Source organism: Prunus mume, linkage group LG5 (genome assembly GCF_029339155.1).
Source record: "Prunus mume cultivar Tortuosa linkage group LG5, ASM2933915v1, whole genome shotgun sequence".
Taxonomy (NCBI): Eukaryota; Viridiplantae; Streptophyta; class Magnoliopsida; order Rosales; family Rosaceae; genus Prunus; species Prunus mume.
Window position 1 is genome coordinate 27,089,380 of NC_142702.1, and position 12,439 is coordinate 27,101,818.

General features: G+C 38.7%; 2 protein-coding genes and 1 pseudogene across 2 annotated transcripts; 1 reads left to right on the forward strand and 2 right to left on the reverse strand.

Annotated features, from left to right (window-relative positions):
* Positions 1 to 23: 23 nt before the first annotated feature.
* Positions 24 to 1,801, reverse strand: EXPA8 (expansin A8). The gene is given in 3 exon segments (NM_001293252.1): positions 24 to 723; positions 910 to 1,222; positions 1,578 to 1,801. Coding segments are annotated over 3 exon segments (759 nt in total). The 5' UTR covers positions 1,723 to 1,801; the 3' UTR covers positions 24 to 422.
* Positions 1,802 to 5,326: 3,525 nt separating this feature from the next.
* Positions 5,327 to 8,542, reverse strand: LOC103332891 (Basic-leucine zipper (bZIP) transcription factor family protein). Its single transcript, XM_008235658.3, has 4 exons — positions 7,949 to 8,542; positions 6,824 to 6,956; positions 6,454 to 6,538; positions 5,327 to 6,051 (listed from the first exon to the last, which is right to left on the reverse strand). Exons 1-4 carry the CDS (start codon positions 8,434 to 8,436, stop codon positions 5,675 to 5,677), a joined length of 1,083 nt encoding a protein of 360 aa, XP_008233880.1. The 5' UTR covers positions 8,437 to 8,542; the 3' UTR covers positions 5,327 to 5,674.
* Positions 8,543 to 10,390: 1,848 nt separating this feature from the next.
* LOC103332892 (RING-H2 finger protein ATL74 pseudogene) lies at positions 10,391 to 12,147 on the forward strand (annotated as a pseudogene).
* Positions 12,148 to 12,439: the final 292 nt, after the last annotated feature.

A 12,439-nucleotide genomic window follows, 5' to 3' on the forward strand; every position in this document is an offset into this window, starting at 1 on the left:
GCTGAGAACTTATAAGGAGTTTCCATAGAAATCCACAAAGTATATAATTAAGATGCCAAGTACAAAGTTGCCCCAGCTGGGCTCAGTACCTAGTTAGGTATGGTATGAGTAATAAATCTGCATACCTAACCTTCAAAGATATTAATGTGCATTTTGCTTCAAAACAAACAAAATGCATCTTCAAAATGGACGATTTCTGCGAACTATATAACTCACAATCTCCACCGTTACTATAAATAATATATATATATAGCAGGCCTTGCGGGTGCCAAATAAGCCACCTCAGCAATAACATTTGCCTCTCTCCTAATCTACCCTGTCTGTCTCCTTCTCCTCTCTCCCCTTTCCCAAGCAATCAAATATTACATATACAAATCACCCTGCGCCATTTCTCCCAGACCTTTTACTGTTATAAAAAGAGTCTAGAATTGACCGCCCGAAAATGTTTGACCAAACTGCCAGTCAGCTGGCACAGCATTGCTGGTCACAGTTCTACCGTCACTGGTGGTGACTTGGAAAGACAGAGCCTGACCATTGAGGTAAGAGTTGCTCTGCCAGTTCTGGCCCCAGTTCCTTGACATGGCTTGCCACCCTGTTTTGGACCCCTTGATTGAAACAGAGTGCACATCCCCTGCACCCCCAACGTTTGTGATCAAAACCAAGTTGAAGTAAGAGTGACCGTTGATGGTGAATCTTATCCCTCCCTTTTTCACACAAGAAACCCTGCACATACCAACACAACCATGTTAAAAATGTCACTAGCTCACAAATAAAATTATTGTATGCAACCGTCACTCTGAAAATTATTCGTGAGTGTCTACATGAACACAACCATGTTGATGTGACTAACTCACAACACAAATAAAACTATTATATGTGACCGTCACATCGAAAATTACTTTTTTTTACCTTCTGAAGGAGATGGGGACAATTCCAGCTCGGTATTGAGCAATTTGTAAGAAGGCAGGCTCAGCCAAATCAAAGTGCTGGAGAGGAGGGTTGCACCAGCCACCATTGTCATTAGACTGAGCTAAGTTAGGAGGGCAGAAGTTTGTGGCGGTGACGATGATGCTGCCGGGGAGGCACCATTTGGGGTCACTGTCACATTTCATCTCATAACAAGACCCACAGCTCAAGCCATCGTTGAACAGAGCTGTGCTGAGAGCTGCAGTGTTGGTTCCATACCCTTGGCTATACAAATTTCCATATCCACAAGCACCTCCTGCAACACCAACATATATGATCTCATCAATTCATGGTAGAAATTTACAGTTTGATCTACTATCTGCCCTTTTGTACATTTTCGGTTTTACCCAAAAGCTCAAATGACACTAAAGTTTCTAACTTTAACACAAAAATTACCCCAAAAATGAAGAAAACCAGAAAGAGAAAAGAAAGAAAGTGACTTGGAATGAAATTTACAGCTTGAACTACTATCTGCCCTTGTGTGTATTTTGGGTTTTTACCCAAAAGCTCAAATTACACTAAAGCTTTTAACTTTAACACAAAAATTACCCCAAAGTGAAGAAAAACAGAAAGAGAAAAGAAAAAAAGAGACTTGGAACTTGGTAACTTACCCATTGTGCCAGAGGCATCACCCCCACCATAGAATGTGGCATGACCACCTTCCCATCCTCCTCCATAGTCACCATAAGTGCCTTGAAGACATAGATTGAGAACAGAGAACAGAAGAGCAATGGCTAAGTGTGAGGTAAAAGCCATTGTTGTGTATATTTTTTGTGTTGTAAGAAAGAATGGGAGATGGAGGAGAGAAAGACTTGCTTGACTATTGACTGCAAAGTGGTGAGTGCTTAGCTTTAGGGAATTGGGGTTTTCTTATATAGGCAGTTGAAGGCATTGGTTGGGGGCGTTTGGTGGGGGCTGTATACCCAGAAAGAAAGAGACAAGTTTAGCATTGTTCACTTTTTAGAGAGAGAAATAGAGGGAGGGAAAGAGAGAGAGAGAGAGCCAAAGCCACATAACACAGATTCATACTTTCAGGTCATATTACAAGAATCAATGTGCACATGCAAATGTTCCAGTTAGACTTACCAACTGCTGAACCCAATGACCCCACCTGCACATGCATTTCTCAAACCGCTTTCTTCCATCTTGCAAATACTTTATACTTCTCTAAATTAATCTTATTTTACTCAAATCAAATGCCTTGTCTATCTAAACATTACGTGTACAATCTGGCATTTTTTTCATCTCAGTTCATTTGCCTGAGATTGCGGAATTTAGCCCTTCAAACAGGGGTGTGTTTAGGTTCACAAAAGTCCAATCTGGTGGCCTTGTAGAGTGGATCAAAATGAGCATAATTTGTAAAATTATCAACACCCCATTTTAGCAAACTGTTTGCACACTACGATTCATTAATCTCATTACCCTTTTGCTTAATATTTTTTTCTGAAAACCCAAAGGAAAAAAAAAAAGAAAGAATCATTTGAAGAATGCAATGAATGAGCAGAAGATTGCTGTGCAGAGGATCAACTAGAGAATCCGACATGAAAATCATTAGCATCTTTATGAGAAGCTCGAACTATCAGTTCCACGTGTGTTTGATGATTTAAAGAGATTGAGAATCTGCTAATATGCTTGATTTGCAAGACATTAGTCAAGTTAATTAAACAACTAAATCTAATTTCTTTCGACAAATAAATCATTTAGAGATGAGTCATCGAATGGTAGGTAAATGCCAAAGAGTAGATAGATTTCTAGAATAATTTGTCGGTTGAAAAATATTAATAAAAAAAACAAAATAAAAACAAAGCAAAGTAAAAAATAAAAAAACATTGTGAAGAAAAGTGTAAATTATATAAAAAAATGATTAGAGTAATTGTCAACCCAAATAGTACACCAACTAGCGTTTGTATATATATAAGTATCACCCATACACTTGTTGTCTCCAATACGACGATTTTAACAAATTTAAAATAAACCAAAAAGATTAGCATGTTACTTGTTGACAATGTAATCGTATCATCAAGATTTATAGAGTGCTTACCTCTTCAATATTAAGACTGAATACGTCTTAATTTGTTGTTTTTATTGAAGCTTTGAAGCAGTTCAGTTAATACGAAAATTGTCCTTTAAGATAAGATAATCGCGCATATTCAGAATTTACTTTAACAAATTGTATATAATAAGACAATTCTCTTATAAAAAAATTATACTATGTTGTCCTTTTTCTAATCAAGATTTAAATTAATTATAATTTTATATATCTATGTCATTGAAAAATTGGATTTATTTTGATGAAGGACCTACCATGTTAGGAGCACATGCAAGACCCGGGCTCGGCGGTCTATTAATTTCATACATCATTTTCAGATAAATTTGCTGATGCTTTCAGTTCTAAGATATGATAAAATAAAAAAAAATTGTAAAAAAAACATACAAGACAAATGCATAAATTTAATTGTGAATTTGTAAACTTTAGAGATAGCTCTCATTTTCAAAGTTTTCTTGTTGATAAGAAAAGGGGACGTGACACAACCTCCATCCCATGCTCAATAAGAATTTCACCTCAACATAAATATTCAAATTTGTCTCTTGTGTAAAGGAATATTATGGAGGTGGATTTCTGGAATCAAAATCTCTACTATTTTTTGAACTCGCACACTTTTCACAAATGTCTGTGTGTGTTTGTGTGTGTTTTTTTAAATTCATGAGCAAACAAATGACAATGGTCCAAAGTGATTTTGGTGCACCGAATTCGGTGTGAAGTCAAAGTTTGTGGCTTCAATGTGAATTGAGAGAAAACAAAGATAAATATAAATTCTTTCGGGTTGTGTACTAAGACTTTGAAGAACGCTTTTATACTAAAATGGTGATATTCCTGTTGCAATCTAGTTTTTCTTTTTTTCTCGGTCAAACGGGACGGAGATTGCATGCATACAAACCATAATAATAGCACATAAAAGTAACAATAATTAGAAGAATAATAAAAAGGGAAGAATATATTGAAACAAAATGTGAATGTGAACATAGTTTTTGTTTCATTTATTGCATGTTTTGGCATGGCATTACAAGAATTGAGCAATCTAAATAATGAAAAGGGGCATGATTTTGATATTTCATATGTATATTTTATTATTGTTAATATGTGTTCTTTGCCTGACCAAAATGTGTGATCCTAAAGTTGATGAAACCTTCTCTTGTGGACAAGGTTGAAGGAGGTTGAATTGAGATCCACAAAAGGCATGTGGATTTTATCCAAATGTTTGTGAGGGGAGGACCCATGAAATTGGCCTTCACTTGGGGCTGTCTGCTGCTGCTGCTAGCTTTAGACCCATGAAAGTGTCGTCCCAGTTGCATGAAGCTAAAAAGAATGGAATGACCCATTTTTTGGGTCAGTTGGCAAGAACGTTTTGTTTGAGTGGTCGCTTTCTTAGGGTAGTTAATAACATGGTCACCTATAGCAGCCACAACTAGTCCCACATGTATGCCAACTTCCAATATAATGCAAATTCATACTCCAACCATGTGCATTCAAATGGATAACTTGGAGTGTAGGCCATCCCACACCTGGTCACATGTGAGCCATGTTTGGTATTATAAGCTCTTCTTTTATGTTTTATGTAATGTGACTAGCAACACAATGTCGCTTCGTACTCTCAGTTCAGTTTCTGACACTCCATATGCTTCGTACTCTCAGTTTAGTTTCTGACACTCCATGTTGTGTACGAGGGTGCCATGAGCTAAATTGAGAGTGCCAAATCCGTTGTCCCAAAATGAGTTGTTCTCTTAAGTCTCACCATTGCAGGGCTTTAAAGATTGAGAACAATAACTGCAAAAAATTAATAACACTTTCAAATAGTTTAAAAAAACAAGGGTGATTTTGAAAACTAGATTTCACTTTTTTAAAAACATAAAATGAAATACGTTACTAAACATGTTTTCGGTTTTCAATTGAAATGGTTGTCAAACAAAACAACCCCTAAAATTATCATTAAAAATACGAATCAAGTTAATGTCAAAGCCTAAACCTTAGTGGTTGTTTACATCCAACTCCAAGATTATGAGTATCAATCTTATTTATGTTGTTGTCCGGCCCGGCTCATTACAAATTTTACTTGCAACGACAAAGAAAACAAACAAAATAGGAAGTAAAAAAAATTGTTGCATATTTGTAGGAGCATTGATGAAAAGCCGGCATCTATAATATGATGTGGCAATGGGATTTGAGCTTTGAGGGCCACGCCATTTTTTTTGTTTCTTGTTTTTTTGTTCTTTTTTAGGGGGGGGGGCCTTATCAATCGTAATTTACAATGAAATGTTTCTGTGTGTGAGAGAGAGAGAGAGAGAGAGAGAGTCAATCCACTACATAAAAGTCAAAACCACAATATGAACATAACAACACCGATTTCCACAGTATGACATTTTCAAGGGTTACAAATGAACAGAACACAAAGGAAGGGATAGGGGGGTCCCAGGCATGAAAAGTTGCATCTCTTACAATGCTCTATTCTCACATGAGCAACCCCAAGGAATCAATTAGGAACTGAATAAGCATTCATGAACAGCTTAAGACCTAAAGCAGCTACCAAAAATTTTGGGAGCAATCAATTCAAAGAATCAAAGTCCAATAAACGAGTTTAAACCATACCTTTGGTTGAGGTCAGTCTATGAACAATCCAATAAATAAGGTGGACCTGGGGTAGATCAGCATTCAAAATCTCCTGTTGCTTTCACCAGCAGATATGGAAGGCCCTTCAGGCCTCACTAGATGAGAACCTCTGTTACTGATGTCAAGCCCCTGAAATCGGCCAATCGAATCCTGCTGCAACATATCTGAGCACGCATGTGACTGGGCTGCAGAAAGCATAGGCTGATGGGGAGCTGACATATTTGGCTGGAAAGGATGAAACTGTGGCATGTGAATGTTCTGGGAATCACGCTGCCCCGCTTGTGACTGACTGGGAAAGAAGGGGGATTGCGAATATGGAATTTGGTGCATTCCCATGTTGTATGAATCAGTGTGTGTTAGTACTTCCCCGGTTGCAATCTTGAGCCTCTCAAGTTCTTTCTTCAGTGCATCATTGAGAGCTGTATTAAGGGAAGAGTAGCACAAGAGAATTGGTGGTTAGCAATTGCCATAGAGCTTTGGGGAAAGGTAGCCTTGCCCACTTCAAAGTACAGTTACCAGACATAAACCAAAGGAGAGAACCAAGAACATAATAGCAAACCAATGAATTGGTTGGACTAATACGAGAGACCACATCATTAAGTGTACAAAGACCCAAAGGTAGCATTTGTAAAATTTAATACCTAAGGGACTCAATGCATTCTTAACTGATATTAACCACAAATATAGCACTGAACCAGCTAAGACCAGTACCCAGATGATGAGTCATTGGTCACTTGTATAACAAGTAAAACACGAAAAATTCAATGAAAGGTGCCTGAAACCATGGAAATAATTCCAAAAGGTGGGTGCATGACACGTACCATCACGTAACTGAGCTTGTTGTTCCATAGCTTGCACCCGAAGCTTAAGCTCTGAGTTCTCAGTAGATAAGCCTGTTGTATCTCTCTGAAAAAATAACACAAAAAAATACAAAACCTCTCAGATAGCAGCCTATGGAAATAAGCAATATGCAGGCAATGAGTTGTAATAAATGACAATCTCTTAAATCAACACCAAGGGTGAAGGACAAACAAGTCCTGATTACAAGTTTTGTAAAAGCTCAAAATAATCACTTTAGATCATCTCTCTCTCATGTAGCATTCCTATGCCAGATGACCATTCAACTATAATTGCATGAACTACATGACTATAATCAGATGAGGCAAGCAAGATGAGTATTTGAGTAAGAACCTGGAACAGAGTGAGTTGTGCAGATAGGGTAGTAGCTTCTGTTTGGAGGGTCTGAACTTTTCTTTCAAGTTCTGAGATGTACCGGGCCTTCCTCTCTTTTGACCGAGCAGCAGACTGCCGATTTGCCAAAATCCTGTTTTAAAATATGCAATTGGTAAACATTCTTTAGAAACACCCCCATTAATTAAACGTATAGTTAAGATCTAACAGTTAAGAACTTTAATCCGACATACACCAGAGTTTAAGCTGCTGGATTACAACCAAAGGACGAATAAGGTCTTGCATGCTTAAAGCCTTGTCAAGCGTTAGAATTGTTCTCTACTAAGGTCCTCAAGTCAGGTTTCGTATATGGATGGTTGAGAAATATAATGAGCGAGAGGCATCTCAACCATTCATATCTAATATAACGGTTGAAGAGTAAGTCCTCATTTAATGACCTTACAAAAGGACTTTGAACGAATAATTAATAGCAATAATATTATAGTTAGAAGTCGTTTTTGTATAAAAAACATATTCAGATAATGTCCCAACCAAACATCCTTAAATGTTTGAGAAAGCTGTTGGTCATTTGTTGGCAAATTCGGGAACAACGAATAGCAGTTATCTTTAAGAGCCTTAGGCAAGATCTTGCGTGTATCATTCTGAGATGCAATTCTTATCTGATAGATTATTTTATGCGAATTCATAATTTGGAAAATGCCTCTTCTACCAGTTGTTTTTCCACTAGGAACAACAGCACATTTAATTGTTGCCTCCTAAGCTAAATTATCGAAAACTAAATGGGTCACTTAAGAAAGATAATAATGCTTCTTCAGCATCATAATTACAGTTTCGAATGACAATTTAATTTTCCTAAAGAAAATAAAATAAATTTTGGGTTGGAGCGTTACTTCTATGGCAGAGAGCAGAGCACCCACACATTCATATTCGACATATGATAAGCAAACACAAATCCCTCCAAAAAAAATATATTCTTTTTTAATACCAGTTTCTAAGCTGATAATATCCAGCTAAAAAATCAACCACAACGAACAATATGCAAAAGTTTGAGTCACAATACACAAAATGAACGAACAAACATACGCAAACAGATGCATAATGTGATAGAAGCGGATAGAAGAATACCTCTTAGCTCGTTTTGGGTCGACAGTCCAGAGCTCGGCGAGCTTATCAGGAGCCATGGCCTTCTTGGCCTCTATGCTGTCCAAAGACGCGTCAACCGAGTTGCTATGCCGGTGCCTCGGCCTCGCACTCATCTCTCCACCAAGCTCGACACCTGTCTCCGTGGAGCCTCCGGGATTCTCGAGTTTTGGGTCGGAGGGTCCATCGTCGAGCTTGGATCCGAGCTTCTCGATGTCCATGTAGGTGCAGAAGAGGTCGTCCTCGGAGCCGCCCAGCTCCTCGAAGCTGCCGGATGGGCCGTCGAACGGGTCCTGGAGCAGATCCAGGTCGTCGGGGATCCGGAATTGGACTTCGGATTGGGCTCGACGGTGGTAGGAGCCCCGGAACGAAAGGCTGGGACTTGGGTCCGGAAACGGCGTCGTCATGCGTGGCCTCTGAGAGGCCTGAGAGCTAGAGCTCGGATCCGGTTTCGGGTTCGCCGGATCTTGCATTTTTATTCGACTCTGGAGCTCCCTGCTGTCTGCCTCTCTTTTTTCTCTCTCCTCGTGTCCGAAACTAGTTGTGTTGACAGTGAGTGTTCCTCACTCCTCCAGGACCAGATTAAGTTGGATGGACGTTTAGGAGCGAAAAATGAGAAACCACGTTACACGGCGCCGTTTCTGTGTGGACCGACCGAGGTTGGATAGTCAATTGAGATTATGGATTGGGCTTAATGTTTAAGATCTTCTATTTACGATGTGGCCCAATGTGTTCTATGATTGGGCTGAGGCTAGTTTGTTACACCGAACTGGACTCGGTGTCGGTGGTACTTTTTTCTTCCCAACGTTGGAAGATTTCCCGAGTTTGAATGTGAGAGACGGAGACAAAGCATGAGACAAGTGTGCAATATTGGAGAGATGAATAGTGACCACATTGTTGTAAAGTTTTGTACATTTGAAGTTACAAATCCTTGTGTGTCATATGCTATATATGAATATGGAAAGCAAAGCCGTGGTAACAATTGAGGGTGCTCCTCCTCCTTTCCTACATCATCAAGTATAAATGTCAATAGTCTGCGATGGCCATGTTAGGTTGTCTTGGCTGCAGGCAAACATCTTGTTCAAAACGCCGTTTGGGTTCTTTTTATCAGCCACAAAAGGGACCATGGGAGGCCCAGATTAGAACTAAGCTTATGCAGATGTGTTGGTTGAAGCTGCTCCACTCCACATCACATGTTGTTCACCTAATTAATGAAGCTGGTGATGAATTAGAGACCAAGGTTGGCAAAGTTGGTGAGGGCATTAACATGTTCCTTGTACATCTGATGCAACTTGTATGGAGCTAGTCAATCCAAGCAGACAGACAGGTGTCTTGCTCTAGAACTTTGAGGGTCCATTGGACGTTTTGACTGGACATTTGTGGGCCCATCTCTTCATCAATCACGGTATAGAAAGAGCCACATGAATTGAATGTGCCGTCACAAGTAACTTAGGAAGATAATTTAACATGTCCCTGTCAAAATAGAAGGAAGAAGGGAATCAAATTGGCAAACCGCATTCATTTTGAATACGGAAAATAACAAGGTTTCCACAAATTTGGACTTGACAGAAAAGACTAGAGAATGATGATTTGTGGCTGATTTTTTCTCTCTCTTAACAGTTACTGTGGTGATTTTTACTACATGGGTAAAAACAAAGTAAGTTACTTGGTAAAAAATTAATGGTTTTCGTGACAAGAAGAATAGATGCATGTGAATATGTCAATGGCTATAATTTAAGTTCCAATTCTTCCTGTTAGAATGATGCTTGAAAACTTGCAAAAAGTTTAACATGGGATGGGAGCAAATCATAGTCTTGTATCAAATATTAATCAATTAATTAGTCAGAAATGGTGGGGAGAGGAGAGGGGGAGCAAATGTCGACATTAGCATTAGGAGAATAGATTAGGATATAAGAAGGATGAAGATTGGCTGAATTGGAGAAGCAATGATTTGACTTTACAATAAAGGAAGATGAGTGTAGGAGTGGAAGGACTCGGTGCTTGGAATAATAAGCTTTACTTTCTTTTAAATCACAATTAGGATCAGGTACCTTAATCAAAATTCTTAGGCTTTTACTTTAATTTTAGGAAAATACTAGATAAGTATGAGCTTCTACATTCCTGCCTATAGCAGTGTGATATGTGTACATAAGTTTTTCTATGTTTTTAATAAATTATTTTTGCATATGTGTCAAACTGTGATTTGCAAAAAGAAAAAGTATTTCCTTACCGGTAATGAGGTAAATAGGATTCTTATTTTTACTTTGCTTTGCTAATGAGCATACCCTTTTTTTTTCCCTCTACTTGATTCTCTAAAGTTTAATCTTCTCTATGTCATTTCTCTCAACAATAATGCACACTCTGGAATTGAAAAGACACCCATCTTAGTCTCATTTGGTATCCATCCTCCTATCTGTAGCCCAGTGTCCTTCCTTACCCACAATCCAAATACTACAAAACTTGCCCATAACCCTCTCACATTCTGCAGCATCTACCAAATTCTCAATCTCAATCTCTCTCTCTCTCTCTCTCTCTCTCTGTGAATGGAAGAAGCAGAAAAGGCTTCATTTAAACCTTTGAGCCTCTAAGCCTCTTTGGTAAGAATATATGAGTCATACTTTCTTCTCTTTTTCTTCATTCCATGTCTTTTTAGAAGTTAGGGTTGTTCTGAGGGTTACAAATCTTAATTGAAGTGATTATTAACTTCAAGTTTCAACCTTTTGGAGTCTTGATGATTACTATTCACCACCACTTCCATAATCAGAGAGACCATCAAGATATGCTTTTTTTGAAAGTCTTTTTTATCTAGTTGGAATCCTGACACACATTACCATAACACAAAGGCCCCTCTCTATTTCTCTCAGTTTTGACAAGAGAGATATCAAAGAAGAGCCACAAGGTAAGAAACAAGAAGTCCGCACTTAATTTTATGCAGTTTCCATCACTACCATGAATTCAACCAGTCTTTGAAAGCCCCCACAACTCAGCTACCACCAGCCTTGCATAGAATTCCAACACGAAACACAGAGGTAGCTAGAGTGGAACGAAAAATAAGAGAAAGCTTTGCTCTGTACATGGGGAAGATGAATTCCCTTCTCTCAGTCTCCTTTGTGGTTCGATTTGGCGCCAAAAACCCATGGAGATATGAAACTCCAAGCTTATTTGCATAATCTGTTAAGCAAAAAGATACAAGCTTTAGCTTATTACAAAGCAGGAGGAAGGTGGGTTCTGTTTAGTTTTGCTGATTCTCAATCTAGTGAAGCAACCAATGGTAACTCTTCATCACCGTCCACACCGCCTACTTCTAGACCCATCAGGATCATCAGGATCATCATCATCATCATCATCATCATCATCATCACCACACCAGACGCAGCCAATGGAAGCAGGACACGTGGGACATACACCAATGAGGCCAACTTTGACACCAACATGGTCATCATTCTAGCAGCCCTGCTCTGTGCACTGATATTTGCTCTGGGGCTAAACTCAATCGTGCGCTGTGCTTTAAGATGCAGCAGAAGGTTCTCTTTTGAGACGCCAGATGAGACTGCTGCGCGCTTAGCAGCCACAGGGCTGAAAAAGAGCACATTGCGTCAAATTCCCATTGTGGCATATGGCTCAGGGGCCAATATTCCTGCCACAGACTGCCCAATTTGCCTTGGAGAATTTCAAGATGGCCAGAAAGTGAGGCTTTTGCCAAAATGCAACCATGGATTTCATGTCAGGTGCATAGACACTTGGTTTTTGTCACACTCTTCGTGCCCAACTTGCCGCCACTCGTTGCTTGAACAGCCAGCTGCAGCTTCAGATTCTGTAGAAGTTGCTGATGCTAGGCATACTGCTGGAAATGCATCATCTGGAGGTCAAGGTGATGTGCCAATATCTGTTGATGAAGCCAGTTGATAATGTTTTAAGCTTAGAGAGAGATTTTATTTATTTATAATATTGTTGGTTTACAAGTAGTTTTTAGTTTTTGGTTATCAAATATGTAATCTTATCTGAGGTGCTATGGCAATGCCTACATATATATGAGGTTTTTGGGGAAATAATATAAATTTTCAGCCAAAATTGAGCACCTCATATGTTGGATGATATTATCTACTCTAATATTGTAGTGGTGTGTTTAACTTGAATGTGAAGGAAGATCCAATCCAAGTATAAATTTCAGCCGATTCATTTTATATGAATGTCTTGTTGTCTTGGTAATGCAAAGCAATTAAGCAAATGCACCCGAGTTCGAATTCCTTTCCCATAATTTAGATTAGATTAAAATAGAACATTTTCCTTTTTCCTTTTTTCCTCACTTCCATTTGTAAAAGTTAAGGCAGACAAATGCAAATCTGATGAAAACATAGCATTTTTCAAGAACTCAAGCTGAATTAATTTGTCATCCATGATCCATATGCACCTTTCTATTTTCCCTGTTTGATTTGATGGACATGCAATTATTTATTTTGGTATGATATGTAATAT

Excerpts from the sequence above, each read along its gene's own strand:
- LOC103332891 (XM_008235658.3), bottom strand. The coding sequence starts at position 8,436 with ATGCAAGATCCGGCGAACCCGAAACCGGATCCGAGCTCTAGCTCTCAG. Across the intron at positions 6,957-7,948 it reads GACCCAAAACGAGCTAAGAG|GATTTTGGCAAATCGGCAGT; the intron begins GTATTCTTCTAT and ends ATTTTAAAACAG. Across the intron at positions 6,539-6,823 it reads CACAACTCACTCTGTTCCAG|AGAGATACAACAGGCTTATC; the intron begins GTTCTTACTCAA and ends TTATTTTTTCAG.